Source organism: Gopherus flavomarginatus, chromosome 6 (genome assembly GCF_025201925.1).
Source record: "Gopherus flavomarginatus isolate rGopFla2 chromosome 6, rGopFla2.mat.asm, whole genome shotgun sequence".
Lineage (NCBI taxonomy): Eukaryota > Metazoa > Chordata > Testudines > Testudinidae > Gopherus > Gopherus flavomarginatus.
In genome coordinates, this window is record NC_066622.1 from 109,160,201 (window position 1) to 109,177,290 (window position 17,090).

At 41.8% G+C, this 17,090-nt stretch overlaps 1 protein-coding gene across 1 annotated transcript in view; it reads left to right on the forward strand.

Moving 5' to 3' along the window:
• The window catches only part of CC2D2B (coiled-coil and C2 domain containing 2B), a 118,788-nt gene extending 103,462 nt beyond the window's left edge, over nucleotides 1-15,326 (forward strand). Inside the window, exons 28-30 of the mRNA XM_050959303.1 lie at nucleotides 4,543-4,601; nucleotides 6,549-6,726; nucleotides 13,978-15,326. Coding sequence (XP_050815260.1) covers nucleotides 4,543-4,601; nucleotides 6,549-6,726; nucleotides 13,978-14,166 — 426 coding nt within the window. The 3' untranslated portion in view covers nucleotides 14,167-15,326. The remainder of the gene's footprint in view (nucleotides 1-4,542; nucleotides 4,602-6,548; nucleotides 6,727-13,977) is intronic.
• Nucleotides 15,327-17,090: the final 1,764 nt, after the last annotated feature.

The following is a 17,090-nucleotide window of genomic DNA, read 5'->3' on the forward strand; positions in this document are numbered from 1 at the left end:
GCCTACTCAGATGAAGTCCATCCCGAGAGAACAGTCTTCTGTCCACGAATGCCTCCCAGTGGCCATACATCCCAAAACCCTCCTTATAGCACCACTGCCTGAGCCATCTGTTGATCATCATAATCTTGTCTCACCTTTGTTGCCCTTCTCTGGAAACAGGTAGAATCCCACTGAAGATCACCTGAGCCTCGATTTCCTTAAGCATCTTCCCCAGCCTGGCATAGTCTCCCGTGATATGTTCCAGCGAGAATCTAGCCATATCATTTGTTCCCACATGAAGGACAATCAGCGGATTCTTTCGTGCTCCCATTAGGATCTTCTTCAGCCTCAGGTCTACATCCCATATCTTAGCACCTGGCAGACAGCACACCCTTCTGTTCTGTGGATCAGCTCTGGTTACAGGTCTGTCTGTTCTTCTCAGTAAGGAGTCCCCAGTCACGTAGACCTGCCTTTTCCTGGTGATGGTGCGATTCTCCGGTCTATCCCCTGTTCCCTCTGGCTGCAAGTCCTCTCGATTTCTATTCACCTTTGGAGTCCTCTGCAACCCATCCCGTATCCTCCTGGGGCTCATATTTGGTAGTGTTATCTCCATTGACTCTTTCCCTCTTCCTATAGGACTAGCTGTTTTTCTCTTCTTCCTTGCCCTCTCGCCTTCAGCGACCACCTGCACCTGCTGTGCCTCTTCTTCATTTTCCAACTCCGCAAACCTGTTCCTGAGCTCTATTTCTCGTTCACTAGCCCGTCTTTTCCTCTGCCTGGTTCTCTTCCACTATCAACTTTCCTCACCCAGCAGTCTCCCCTCAGAGTTCTTTGGTCCTGCTTCCATCCTCAAGTCTGAGCTTTTCCCATCAGACTCCTCATGTCTTTGCTCCATCATCTGCTCGAACCCCCTTCTAAACTCAACCAGAGTTTCCACCTGCATCTCTAATCCTCAGATATTTTCTTCCATCAGCTCTATCAGGTGGCACTTCATGCAGACGAAACTCTTTTCGGGTACCCCCTCCAGGATTATTTACCTGCCGCAGCTTCAGCATCCAGTCATCTTCATTGTGTCTTCCACTGCTTGGGGCGCTACCACAGCTGCCTCTGTATCTGTCATAGGCTTCTCACATAAATCCTGTAAACCTGGGAAACAAACCAAACCACAACACCACCATCCACAGCAAAACAAACCCCCAACGAGCACCAAAACACTGCTAGAACACCACACACTTCTTTCATTAGCCTGTCTGTTCCTCTGCCTGCCTCTCTTAGTCTTGCCCCCCAAACTCCCCTTGCAAACTCCCCGTTTACAGCTCTGTTTGCTGGCTCCTGTGCTGCCGCCTGACTGGCTGGCTACCTACCTTTATAGGACCCCTAGTCAGAGAAGCCCTGCCTCTTAATCAGGGCTCAGCTTCTCTCCCAGCACACTGCCCCTACCAGCCTCTACACATACAAATACAACTATAAATACAAATAGCTACAAATACCTTCTTCTCCAACAGAAGTCCCACTCAAACTCCCCTGTTTACAGCTCTGTTTGCTGGCTCCTGTCCAAGCAGGACAGAGTATCAATAATCCTAGTGGCTCCCTGGTGGCCAAGACAGTTTTGTTTTACCAGCAATTCCCAGATGGTTTCACATCCATGCATAGTCATTGAGCCATTTCTGAACCTGCAGAATGAGGGCAGGCTCAACTATCCCCAGCCAATAGCCTTCCACCTCACAGCCTGGTATTTGGATGGACAATGGACACAGAGAGGTCATCCTCTGAAGAGGCTCAAACTGTCCTCCATAACAGCAGGAAAATATCTACAAGAAAATGTTATACAGCTAAATGGAAGTTTTCCATCTGGTGCCAGCATCATCACTATCTCCAGAGAACTTGGGGATCCAACCATCTTTGACTGTCTTTTGGTTCGTTAAAGACATCGGGTCTGTTCCTTAGCTTGCTGCGTGTACGTCTGCCGGTGATTAACACCTTCCTTCCTCCAGTGGACAACTGCTCAGTCTTTATCCACCCTGTGACCATGATGTTTCTGAAAGGTCTCACCAGAACTTTTTCTCCAGTATTGAACAGGGCTGCCCAGAGGGGGGAGCAATTTGTCCCAGGCTCCGGGCCCAGCATGGGGCCACCACAAGCATTTTTCAGGGCCCCTGGAGTGAGGTCGTTCACTCGCTCTGGGGGCCTGAGAAAACTCTCACGGGGCCCAGCACCTGGAGCTTCTTCCACTCCAGGTCTTCGGCGGCGGGGGGGTCCTTCCATCCTGGGGCTGAAGGACCCCCTTCTGCCAAATTACTGCTGAAGTAGGGGCCCCCCGCCACCGAAGACCCCAGGCCCCCTGAATCCTCTGGGCGGCCCTGATATTGAAACCCACATCTATTTGGAACTTTAATCTGGTACTCCCAGTGCTCATGAATCATTGATGTGAACCTTTGGCCTCTTTATCCCTTCTCCATTTATCTATAAAAGTGGCTTTCCTATAGACGGTTACCTCCACCAGAAAAGTAGATGAGTTTGGGGGCCTTATGGTGAATCCTTCCTACACAGTTTCTGCAAGGATAAGGTGTCTCTGAGACACCCTGAATTCATCTCATAGGTTCCCTCCAAATTCCACTTGAATCAAATCACACACCTTTTTTTTAACCAAAACTATTTCCTAACAGATGCAACCCAAGATCCATTTGGAGAGTATCTTGCATTGCTATGAGCAAGTGGGAACTTCTCCCCCTTGGAGGTGTTCCCCTGTGAGATCTGTAGAATGGCTCTGCATACTTTTACTACACGTTACACCCTAATACAAACTTCTTCTGCAGATACATCCTTTGGTACAGTGGTCCTGCAATCTGTGGTGCAGAATGGTTCCTTGTGCCCTCCTCCATGATGAATACTGCTTGGGAATCACCCTCAGTGAAATACCTATAGGGACCACTACTCAAAGAAGAAAGGAAGGTTACTTACCTTACAGTAACTGAAGTTTTTTGAGATGTGAGGTCTCACTATGGGTATTCCATGACCCGCCTTCCTTCCCCTCTGCTTTGGATTCTTCCCTAAGGTGATTTGTAGTAGAGAAGGAGCTGGAGAGGCAGTTGGTCCGCACTGCCCCTTGTGCCCGCAGTTCAGAGCACAGGATGCAGTTGCAGACCAACAGACACTGCTAGTGAAAAAATCTTCTGGTCTCAGGCTCATGGAGTGCATGTGCATGCACACACAGTGGAATACCAATAGGAACCACATGTCTCAAAGAACTCCAGTTACTGTAAGATAAGTAATCTTCCTTTTCCGTTTGACTTCTTTGGGAGTTCTCCATAGGGATGACTTGCAGGTTCAGGCCCTATGTTTGTATTAGTGAAATGTTAGCCAAAACTACAATGGTTAAGCCTGATCCTCTTCAGTTGGCAGTACAAGTGCAATTGCTTCCCTCCATCATACTATATAATGGCATTTCTCTGGCTTCTTATATACTTGTATTGGTATTAAAGGAAAACATATAAAAGTACATTTCACATCTTTTTATTTAAAACAATTTTTGTAGATTGATTGCCACATTTTAAACTACTGTTTTGATAGGTCTGGTTTAATACACAGCAAAACAGTTCACCAATGTGCGTAAGTTTTGAAATTTCAAAGGAAGGTTTTTGGAGACAATTTCTACCATACAATTTTCAATGCATAAAAACACAAACTGTACAGGTAACTCCTCTAATTTTCAAAGTTTATCTGTCTGATATAAATTATAGTAATTATCATTTGTTATGTTTGTTTCAAAAGATCATCATTGTTAATAAGTTGCTGTAAAAAGCAAGCAGTATTTGCTTGAATACCCCACTACTATAAGCAGTTGTAAATCCTGCTGGGAAAAGGTTAAGTGAGTTGGTTATGCTGATTTAGAGGCAGGTGACTAGTTCCTGAATATAACGGATTTGTGAATGATTCTATGAGGAAAGGTTTCTGTTGAGCAGTCTTGAAGGAGCAGTCAAGCCTGCAGAGAAAGTTTGAACTGAACCATATCACCTTATTGTTATAAGAGCTAAACAAAGTAGGTTGAGAAAGGTGCCTGCTTAAGGTGCCAATTCTACTTTCATTAAGATAGTAAAAGTTAATGGGCAGATCGTTGACAACTGCTGAGGGGATCACACAGTGCAAATTAGGGGTTGTGGAAGGTCTAAATGAGTGTGCCAAGATGACATAAAGCTCATCTTTGCACTGCCCTGATTATGGGGCTGTTATGTGCAAGAACAATCTTCACGCATAAATGAGAGCAACCAGAGAATTAGTCTAATTGATGTGGCCATTAATAGCCCTAATGGGGCCAAAATCACAGCTCGGGATTGGAGCAGTATGTGCATGGCCCCCTCCCTCCACCCACACCCTCTGTGGGTGCAGCTGGGTAGCATAGGAACCTCTGGGACCCTGGGATGATCCTCAGATGGCCAATTGTGCTTACTCTATGTACATATTCCACTGACAATGTGTGCAAAGTAGCTGCACTTCATTTGAGGATCTGGCCAAATATTTTGTTATATCTTAGATGTATACTTGATAGGAAGTTCTCTCTTTCAGCCAAAAGAAATACTTTACACCCCTACTAATGGAAGCATGGTAGAAGAACTACAGAACAGGTAGGGTTCTTTTTGAATACTAAAAGCATGTGACCATAGTGGAAGCTGGGCTCAGCTCAGCTTCAGGTCAACAGTCCATTATTTTCTACCACAAATTTATCTTTTCAGAATGGCCTGCTAGTAGAATTGCCTGAAGTATATTAATTCTATGTATTCTAGCCATGTTTATCTAAAAGAAGCGTTAAAGTTTTAGGACCAGATCATAAAAAATAAATGCTTTAAAAGTTCACAAGGAATTTTGTTAATCATGTTTCATTACTTAAATTTATTTATAAATAGGGCTGTCAGCTAACTCATGTGATTAACTCAAAAAAATTAATTGTGGTTAATCACACCGTTAAATAATAGAATCCCAATTGAAATTTATTAAATATTTTGGGTGGTTTTTCTACATTTTCAAATATATTGACTTAAATTACAACACAGAATATAAAGTGTACAGTGCTCACTTTATATTTTTTTATTACAAACATTTGCACTGTAAAAATGATAAACCAAAGAAACAGTATTTTTCAATTCACCTCAATCAAGTCCTGTAGTGCAATCTCTTTATTGTGAAAGTGCAACTTACAAATGTAGATTTTTTTTGTTACATAACTGCACTCAAAAACAAAACAGTGTAAAACTTTAGAGCCTACAAGTCCGCTCAGTCCTACTTCTCATTCATCCAGTCGCTAAGACAAACAAGTTTGTTTACATTTACAGGAGAAAATGTTGCCCTCTTCTTATTTACAGTGTCACCTGAAAGTGAGAACATTTGCATTGCACTTTTGAGCTAGCATTGCAAGGTATTTACTTGCCAGATGTGCTAAACATTTGTATGTCCTTTCATGCTTTGGCCACCATTCCAGAGGACATGCTTTCATGCTGATGACACTCATTAAAAAAAATGCCTTAATTAAATTTGTGACTGAATTCCTTGGGGGACAATTGTATGCCTCCTGCTCTGTTTTACGCACGTTTGGCCATATATTGCATGTTATAGCAGTCTCGGATGATGATCCAGCATGTTTGTTTTAAGAACACTTTCACCTCAGATTTGACAAAATGCAAAGAAGGTACCAATGTGAGATTTCTAAGGATAGATACAGCACTCAACCCAAGGTTTAAGAATCTGAAGTGCCTTCCAGAATCTGAGAGGGACGAGTTGTAGAGCATGCTATCAAATGTCTTAAAAGATCAACACTGTGATGCGGAAACTACAGAACCTGAACCACCAAAAAAGAAAATCAACCTTCTGCTGATAGCATCTGACTCATGATATGAAAATGAACATGCATTTGTCTGCACTGCTTTGTATTGTTATCAAGCAGAACCCGTCATCGGCATGGATGCCTGTCCTCTGGAATGGTGGCCAAAGCATGGAGGGACGTATGAATCTTTAGCGCATCTGGCACATAAATATCTTGCGATGCCAGTGCCATGTGAATGCCTGTTTTCACGTTCACGTGATATTGTAAACAAGAAGTGGGCAGCATTATCTCCTGCAAATGTAAACAAACTTGTTTGTCTGAGCGATTTGCTGAACAACAAGTAGGACTGAGTGGACTAGTGGGCTCTAAAGTTTTACATTGTTTTATTTCTGAATGCAGGTTTTTTGTACATAATTCTACATTTGTAAGTTCAACTTTCATGATAAAGAATTTCCACTACAGTACTTGTAATGGGGGAATTGCTCTTTTACAGTGCAAATATTTGTAATCAAAAATAAATATAAAGTGAGCACTGTACATTTTATATTCTATGTTGTAAAAAAAAATTAATATATTTGAAAATGTAGGAAACATCCAAAAATATTTAAATAAATGGTATTCTATCATGGTTTAACAATGTGATTAATCGCACAATTAACTGCAATTAATTTTTTTAATCACACGATTAATCACAATTAAGTTTTTTAATTGCTTGACAGCCCTATTTATAAATATTTTGTAACTTTTATCACAGGATCGAAAAGACCTTAAAAAGTAAAATAATGGAATGGCGATTTCAGCAACCAACTCGGTGGCATCGACAGTGTACTGCTCTTCTACGACAAATTCTTCCCAAGCTAGAATTAAGAAATAGGATCTTTGTTACAAACAAAGAAGAAAATGAATTGGAAAGTTTACTGGAACATTATTGGGTTAGTATTTACATTATAAACAATTAAATTTTATAATTTAAATATAAACAAGATTAATTTAAAACAGTGTGTGTGTGTAGTATAAAGAAGGTAATGTATATAAATAGCTGCAGCACTGAATACAGCACTGAAGCTCACTCATGATCAAACATATTTTAATACTGCTTTATTTTGACATAAGTAAGGAAGTAACAATGACTAGCTATATAAAAAAGGAACAAAAATAACTTTAAAATGCTCAAAATAAGAACCACAGACTTACATTTCTGTAAGTTGACATAGAATATGTAAAAGTTTTTACCAGAATGCATTTTATAATAAATCTCACATTTGGAAATTATTTCCTGATATTTCTTTTCATAATGTCACCCTTCTGGTTTCATGTTTTAGAACAACAAAGACAATTTATTTCCATCTTTGCTGTTTACATCTTTCAGATATGTTAAGATGGTTATTTAGTCTCCCACTCATTAGTTATTATTTAGATGGATTGTACTAATTATTCTTCTTCAAGTGATGGTCCCTATCTGTATTCGACATATGGGTGCACTTGCACGCCATGTGCCTAAGTCCGGAGGTGTTCTTAGCAGTGTCCATTGACCTGCAAGTGCATAGTGCATCTCCCTGAGCTTCCAGCTTAAGGGTATAAGAGGTAGTGCAGGTCGACAGCTCAACAGTTCCCTCTTACTGCTGCATGGTCTGAGTTGGAACCCCTGTTCCTTCGCACTTTTAGTTTGCTAAAAGAGTGACTTACTTTGTACATACTTTGTAAATAGTTTGTCTTAGTGATAGTTAGGTAAGTTAAGTTTTAGTGTAAACAGAAGCTGGACCAGGGCAAGGCCTTCAAGGTGACATGCAAGTGGGACGCCAGCAACCATTCCTCCCGGGGACAGCTTCACCCAATTTGCCAACTGTAGGTTCTTCCACTGGGCCCAGCTCAACTGCATCCCACTGAACGGAGCCATCCGCCATGGGAATCGGGACAAGCAATGCAGGAAGTGCGCCTATGCCAACAAGACACTACCCCATTCCCACTACCTCTGCGAGTCCCATTCCAGAGCCTGGCAACTGTGACACAACACCATCGAAGATCCCCTAGTCAGAGCCATCCATCTGTGGGGAAGGTAGCCATGAACTCCGCCATCCCCAGAACCGACAGCCAACTGTGACCAGACATCGTCATCACCAGCAAGGACTGGAAGAAGATCATCAAGGTGGATGTTACAGTGCCCTTCGAAAACAGGACCCTGGCTTTCCATGACGCCCGATCTTGAAAGCTGGAGAAATACACCCCTCTAGCTGACATCCTGAGAGCTAAGGGCTATGAGAGCCAAACCCCCGCGCTGATCATCGGAGCCCTGGGCGCATGGTACCCCGGTAACGAGCGAGTGCTGAGAGAATGTGGAGTCAGTCGACACTATGCTCGGCTGATGCAGCAACTCATGATGTTGGACACCATCAGGTAGTTGAGGGACATCTACATAGAACACATCACTGGACATTGGCAGTATCAGAAGGAATGAGCTGGAGTGCCAGTGAAAAGTGCTGTTGGAAAAGTAACTCTCAAATACTTTCCTGATAGACAGACTGTTTGTTTTTATCTAAATGGACAACCTATCCTAAATTCTCAATTACTGAGGGACAATCTTCACTCATTGATCTATTTTGCTTTCTGCCACCAACTCACCATATAACTTTTTTCATGAGTATTGTACCCAAATACATGGATGCTAAATATCTGAACTGTATTCTTAAATTCAGTCACGTAAATTTGGGTTATTGCGCTATATGTATCTTATGACTTTAAAAACAAACTTTGTATTTGTGGATAATCTAAACACTGTGCCCAGATGTACAGACGCTCCTTTCTTAACCTATGTATTAAACATTTTTATAACATTAACTTTAATAAAATTTTTAATTCTCTTCCGCGTTCAGAGACTGTATCCCCACCCTGCCAGGACTATGCCCAGGATTCGAGGCTTCAAAAACTGTTTTCTGCCTGCGCTCCTTCTCTGCAAGTGACGAACACAATGGTGCTCTCTACTGCCTGGGCAAGACATACATCGCAGCATGCTGCGCAGTCTAGAAGTCCTTCCTTCCTAGGGAAGTCTACAAGTTCTGCCTTTGCAAGTATCTAATGGAGGATATGATGAAGCCCCAGGCACACTCAGAGACCTCATTGTACGGCAGCCACCCCCTACAGTGAGCACCCCTCTGAGCGCTGTGCGTGTCTCAAAACCGGTGTACTGAAGGCTAAGGACAAGTCCTGACATGAGAGCAAAAAACACTCCCAAAGGCATAAGAGCAGGACTGCTCCCAAGTGTAGCATTTCTTCTCTGAGCTGAGCCAGGGTGGGTGAGATGTTGCATACAGATCCAGCCAGATTGGTGCCCAAGGTTCCCTTCTTGGAGCATAAGGCCAGGCACAAATGGGATCCAATGGTACCAACGATCATCTCAGCACCCAAATGCCCAGCATGCACACAGCATGTTCCTTCCCTCATCTCTCAGTGAAAGTGGCGCCCTTCGTAACCATTACCTCGGCCAGACGAATTAGTGAATTTACAGCCATGATGGCAGACATACCTGCCCCTCCACCCCCAAGAGCTTGGCTTGTTTAGCCTAACCAAAAGAAGGCTGAGGGGAGATATGATTGCTCCTCTGTAAATATATCAGAGGGATAATACCAGGGAGGGAGAGGAATTATTTAAGCTCAGTACCTATGTGGACAGAAGAACAAATGGATATAAACTGGCCATCAGGAAGTTTAGACTTGAAATTAGAAGAAGGTTTCTAATCATCAGAGGAGTGAAGTTGTGGAACAGCCTTCCAAGGGGAGTGGTGGGGGCAAAAGACATACCTGGCTTCAAGACTAAGCTTGATAAGTTTATGGAGGGGATGGTATGATGGGATAGCCTAATTTTGGCAATTAATTTGTCTTTGACTACTAGCGGCAAATATGCCCAATGGCTTGTGAAGGGATGTTAGATGGGGTGGGATCTGAGTTACTACAGAGAATTCTTTCCTGGGTGTCTGGCTGGTGAGTCTTGCCCACATGCTCAGGGTTTAGCTGATCACCGTATTTGAGGTCGGGAAGGATTTTTCCTCCAGAGTAGATTGGCAGAAGCCCTGGAGGTTTTTCGCCTTCCTCTGCAGTGTGGGGCACAGGTCACCTGCTGGAAGGTTCTCTGCACCTTGAAGTCTTTAAACCATGATTTGAGGACTTCAGTGGCTCAGACACAGGTTTGATACAGGACTGGGTGGGTGAGATTCTGTGGCCTGCATTGGGCAGGAGGTCAGACTAGACAATCATAATGGTCCCTTCTGATCTTAAAGTCTATGATTCTATGATACACACACATACACGCACACTTTCTCTCTCTTCCATAAGGACAAGTTACACCCTAAATTCCTTCCAAAAGTGGTTTCTGAGTTCCACCTCAATGAGTCCATCCACCTGCCAGTTTTCTCCCAAAAGCCACATGCCTACCCCACTGACAGGGCCTTGCATTCCCTTGACATCCATTGCATACTACCATACTACCTCCAGAGTACTCAACTATTTCACAAATCACCTAAACTATTCACAGCATTTTCCAAGTGGTCAAAATGATCAAGCCCTCTCGTCCCAATGAATCTCTAAATAGGTCTCTGGGTGCATCCTCGAATGCTACAAACCACCCAACCTACCCCTACCTGGCCTCCTTGGTGGATGTGTCCTGGTAGGATATCTGTCGAGCAGTGACACGGCAATCTGTCCACACATTCACAACACACTATGCCATCTGAGTTACTACAGAGAATTCTTTCCTGGGTGTCTGGCTGGTGAGTCTTGCCCACATGCTCAGGGTTTAGCTGATCACCGTATTTGGGGTCGGGAAGGATTTTTCCTCCAGAGTAGATTGGCAGAAGCACAAGGAGCAGCTACAGGCACAGCTGTGGACCAGGCTGTACTGCAGACCGCACTTCCATTGGCATCCTCACACCCACGTCCACGCTGATCACTGCTCAGAGTAAGGCTACAGTTTTGTCACAGAATCCGTGACTTCCAAAGACCTCCATGACGTCAGCCCTGGCCGCTGGGAGCTGCAGGGTTCCACTGCCTCCCACAGCAGCAGGGAGCTGCGAGGTACTCCTGCCGCCTGAGGCAGCGGGCTGCCATGAGCTTGAGCTTGGAAATGTTTCTTAGCAGTGTCCATTGACCCACATGTATGTAGTGCATCTCCTTGTGCTCTGAACCGAGGGTATAAGAGGTAGTGCGGGTCGATGCCTCTTCAGTTTCCCTCTTACCATTATGGAATCCAGTCCAAAGCAGAGGGGATGGAGGGTAGGCACTATACATCTCTAAGAACCTCCAGTTACAGGTAGGTAACATTCTCTTCTTCCTGGAGTGATGGTCCCTATGTGTATTCCACATGTGAGTGACTCATGAGTAAGGCTATGATTTAGTCATGGATATTTTTAGTAAAAGTCATGGACAGGTCACAGGGAATAAAGAAAATTTCATGGAAGCCCATGACCTGTCCCTAACTTTTACTAAAAATATCCTTGACAAAATGGTAAGGGACTGGTCAGCTGGGGGTGGTTGGGAGCTCTGGGTTTTCCCTTGCCACCAGCTGCGGCAGGGAGCTGCAGGAATCCCTCTGTTACCGCAGCAGTGGGGAGCTGCGGGGGTCCCCCTGCCACCACGGGGCAGGCCAGGGCCTGTGGGGGCACCCTGCCCTCCCTGTGGTGACTGGGGATCTGCGGGGGTCAGAACAAAAAAACCCCACCACTTCCTAAAAATGTTTGGTCTGCTGATTATTGAGGGCATACATAAAAACAAAGCGGGCTTCTTCCCTTACTCAGTCTGTGAGACATTCACCTGTATCCTGACATGCAAAATGAAGCTTAGACGCCACTTAAATCCTAAGTGATTCTGGGTGTACTTCATCCTCCAAGAATATGAGAGGATCAAAACAGCTTAATGTGGCCACAAGATGCCCATTCTAGGAAATGGCCAGGTTTATTCGGTGGTGGTGGTTGTTGTTTTAAACAACTATCATTACTTTAGAACATGTTTAATTCAGTCAATAAGATACTGCAATTGTAAATCAGCTTTTGTATAGTGTGTAGGAATGAAATTTCATAGCCCTACAGTAGGATAGATTTTGATTTCAGTTACTCCAATGTATATTTGGAGTAGCTCCATTGACCCAGTGGAATCCCTCTTTGCTATCTTAACCAAGTGAGAGACAAACAAAAAGCATGAAAAATTTTCACAGATGCACTGAAAATCTTCAATACACTAGATATCATACAACTTCTGCCACAAACAATAAAATGGAATTTAGATTGAAAGCTTAAAAGCCTTTTTTCTGTAATGTATTTTCTCAAAGTTTCTGTTTTGTTTCTTGAATATCCCAAGTAGTGTGATTTACATTTTCTTGAAGGAAAATATTTCTACAATGATTTTATTTATCATGGTCATATTCCATAGATTCTCCTGAAAGATCCATTCATTAAATAGAAAAATGGAGCTGGCTGGGGAAGCAACAGAGCACAAACCCTAGTTATAATAACATTATGAAACAAAAGCAGAATTGTGTTCCAGTTATTAATCATCCCTTGTGTGAAATTGTTTCCCCTTTATACTGTGCATCTGCTCATAACACAAGTATAAATATTACTGTACATAAAAATATATTTAAAAATTCTTCATAATGATTTATTATAAGATACCCTCTTTGGGTGAGATTCTGTGCTGTGCCTCTAGAGGTATTATCTGCACTTCAAGCTGGAGGTGTAAATTCCAGTTTAAGGAGACATACCTGCACTAGCTCTGATTGAGATAGTGTGCTAAAAATAAAATTGTAGCAGCAGCAGGAGCTAGCTGTCCTGAGTACCTGTTAGTGTTTTGGATGTACTTGGAGCATCAACTTAGTGTCTTTGTGTAACTGGGACTGTTAGTCCCTCCCGTAGCTTAACCTTGAAACAAACAACATGTGCTGGGTCATCATCTGAGACTGCTATAACATGAAATATATGGCAGAATGTGAATAAAACAGAGAAGGGGACATACAATTCTCCCCCAAGGAGATCAGTCACAAATTTAATGAATGCATTATTTTTTAACGAGCGTCATCAGCATGGAAACGTGTCCTCTGGAATGGTGGCCGAAGCATGAAGGGACATACGAATGTTTAGCATATCTGGCATGTAAATACCTGCAATGCCGGCTACAAAAATACTATGCAAATGCCTGTTCTCACTTTCAGGTGACATTGTAAATAATAAGCAGGTAGCATTATGTCCTGTAAATATAAACACACTTGTTTGTCTGAGCGATTTGCTGAACAAGAAGTAGGACTGAGAGGACTTGTAGGATCTAAAGTTTTACATTGTTTTGTTTTTGAGTGCAGTTATGTAACAAAAAAAAATCTACATTTGTAAATTGCACTTTCATGATAGAGATTGCACTACAGTACTTGTATGAGGTGAATTGAAAAATAAAATTTATCATTTTTAGAGTGCAAATATTAGTAATCAAAAATAATAAGTGTATACTTCGTATTCTGTGTTGTAATTGAAATCAATATATTTGAAAATATAGGAAAAGATCCAAAAATATTTATTAAATTTCACTTAGTATTCTATTGCTTAACAGTGTGATTAAAACTGTGATTAATTGCGATTAACCTTTTTGAGTTAATGGCGTGAGTTCTCTGGTTAATCAACAGCCCTAATTAATTGCTTACTTTTCATGTATACTGACAAAACTTTTAATTTGGATATTCTGCATGAAATCTGGGCCACACTGAAGTCAACGGCAAAACTCCCATTGGCTTCAGTGGAGCCAGAATTTCATTCTCTCAGCTTATCATGGCTAATAAGTACAAAGAAAGAAAGAACCATTTTTATTTTTCTGAAAGTTTCTTAATGCAGTGCAATAACTTTTTACAGTATGTTTTATAGTATGGTACAAGAATATACAATATAATCTTTACATTGAATCAGGAGCTTAGAGCTAAAATACATTTCTGATAAATAGGAGGTTGGTTACTTAATAATTAGACAACTTGATGGAATTCATAAGAGAATCATCAAATGCTTCATTTCAAATGCAGACAAATGCATATGCCATATAGTGTTTTTGATATGTGAACATTTTTTAACCATAAAGCTATTATGAATAAAAGTATAGCATTTAGTTTTTCATAAAATAATCCTTTCAAACTGTACTTATTGTTTCAATTCTATGTTTTTCTAGGTGACAGGATACCCTATCCAGATGCCATACACAGATTTACCATCAGTAAGTGAGGCTGTGTATCAAACTGGCATTCATTCTTCAGAAATCCCCAACACAGAATTTGCTCTTGCTGTGTATATTCATCCATACCCAAACAACATCTTATCTGTATGGATCTACTTAGTTTCTTTGGTCCGTCATCAGTAAACAGTATTGAATTCAATTATAATTAAACTAAGTTACTACATGTTATCTCTCATAGTTTAAGATGGTTATTTAGGCATGAGAACTGGGACATGAGAAGCTAATTTTATACCACAAGAGATAAGCCAGTACTATTTATTGTACATTAATAGAATCTTGTTACTATGGAGAGATTGTAGCTTTTAAATGTTTTAATTAGATCTATTATAAATTGACCTTATCATTTTTGCTAATTCCCAATAATCTGAGACCAGCATTAAACTCCTGTAAATCATTAGAATTATCATATTTAGTGTCCGGAGAAGATGTTTAAATGATTTCTTGGGGAGTAGAGAGTAAACCCTTTGAAGAAAGATCTTAATGAGTTGTTTTATAAAAGAATTCGAATTTAAGGTCTTGCTGCCTCAACACAGTGAATTTCAAACATTCCAAGAGTAACACATAGTCGATACTATTAGTTAAATAAGGTGCTGTAGAATATTGTGGAATGCATATTAATGTTTGACTGGTAAAGACCCAGTGGTTTACAATGATGAATGTGAAAGTTGTGTAATAAAGTTCAAGTTTGCAACTTTAATATCCAGAAGGCTTCCTTAAATCTTAAGGCATTGTCCTACTCCTTTGAAATCATTGGGGGCAGGAACAGATCCTTAGTGTCATTGCTAACTTGTGAAGTTCTCTTTGTGTGTTATGTCTTATATTCTTTTAATTTTCAGTTGTAAGCGTTTTTGGAATGATTAATGGCAAATATTTTGTTCAAGTGGTGTTATGAAAATCCTTACTTTCCTTTAGCAGAATGTTTATGTTTAGTTTTTTAAAACTGAACGAGTTTAACTTTAGCATACAACAGTTAACTGTAAACAATAGGATTGCATACAATATACTTTATTATAGGGAAACATTCAAAAGCATAAAGCAAAGCTGTCAAATATATAAATGTTTTTACTGTAAACTTTTAAAATCATAATATTGATAAGTAAAAAAACTAGTGGTTTATTAATATTATTTAATATAGAATTTTAAAATAGAAAGTATAAAAACTATAAGGAATATTAAATTAATATTCATTGTGTATATTAAAATATGTTATCAACACATTAGAAAATGCCATTGCTGATGCCACTTGGGACAATCTGGAAATAAAACAGCACACTGATAACCGGGTTTTGAAGTTTGATTATTGTCAGATTAGGATACTTACTTTCCATCCTCTGTATTCAGGGTCGTATCTATGGCTGGCAGAGATAATATATCACTGGAAGAGCTAGAGTCTTTTCTGGCTTGTACATAATCAACAGAATTGTTGGCTAGGTGCCATTCGCAGTGTTGTGTTGGTAGTGTTGTGTCAGCCAGCAAGAAACCAGTTTAACCTTTAACTTCCAGGCTGAATTTGCAGCACCGGCAGCCAGGAAAACCTGATCATTTCACTTACAAATAGCAGAATTGATTTGGACTTTTGGAGGTCGTTGGAGACAATAAACAGGAAACTCCACTTTGCTATTTTTACATACACTAAAATTCTTGAGTTGAACTGCAATTTAAAGAGAGAGGCTGAAACTTTGGATGAAATAATTCAAACTGCAGCGTTATCTTGCAACTAACTGTCTCAGACTCTCTGTGGTCCTAAATAATCACAAGGCTTGATGAAACCTTGTGCCCTTGAGACCAAGGGTATGTCTATACTATGAAATTAGGTCAATTTAACAGATGTCGATTTTTTTAGAAATTGATTTGATACAATTAATTGTGTGTCTCCCCACTAAGTGCATTAAGTCAACGGTGTGCATCCACAGTACTGAGGCTAGTGTCGACTTTTGGAGCATTGCACTGTGGTAGCTATCCCGCAGTTCCTGCAGTCCCTGCCACCCACTGGAATTCTAGGTTGAGCTCCCAATGCCTGATGGGGCAAAAACATTGTCGTGGGTGGTTCTGGGTACATGTCACCAGGCCTCCCTCCGTGAAAGCAATGGCAAAAAATTATTTCTAGCCTTTTTTCCTGGGTTACCTGTGCAGATGACATACCCTGGCAAGCATGGAACCCGCTCAGCTCACTGTCACCGTATGTCTCCTGGGTGCTGCTGACAGATGCGGTACTGCAGTGCTACACAGCAGCATCTCCTTGCCTTGCCTTGTGGACAGCAGACAGTACAATACGACTGCTAGCTGTTGTCGTGGTCCCGTGGGTGCTCCTGGCCACCCTCGATTAGGTTGGTCGGGGGTGCCTGGGCAGACATAGGTGCTCCTGGCCGGCCTCGGCGAGGTCGGTTGGGGTGCCTGGACAAAAATGGGAATGACTCCAGGTCATTCTCTTCTTTAAGTTTTGTCTAACGGAGATTCAGTCCTGCCTGAATACCATGCCAGCTGGAGGCTTCTGCCTCAGGCTGCTCTCACAGCCGGCAGCACTGGACAGTCGCACCTACCTCAGCATATCCCTTGCTCCCATGGCTCATGAAGCCTGAACAGTAGTAAGGAGCAGTTCAACTATAAGCTGAACAAGTGCATAATGGAGGTAGAATGTGCATTTGGATGTTTAAAAGCATGCTGGTGCAGTTCACTGACTCGGTTAGACCTCAGTGAAACCAATATTCCCTTCGTTATTACTGCTTGCTGTGTGCTTCACAATATCTGTGAGAGTAAGGGGGAAATGTTTATGGTGGGGTGGGAGGTTGAGACATTGCTTGGCCGCTGATTACGCACAGCCAGACACCAGGGCGGTTAGAAGAGCACAGCTGGGTGCTCTATGCATCAGAGAAGCTTTGAAAACCAGTTTCATGACTGGCCAGACTACTGTGTGAAAGTTCTGTTTGTTTCTCCTCGATGAAAACCTGCCCCCTTGGTTCACTCTACTTCCCTGTAAGCTAACCGCCCTCCCCACCCCCTTTGATCACTGCTTGCAAAGGCAATAAAGTCATTGTTGTTTCAAATTC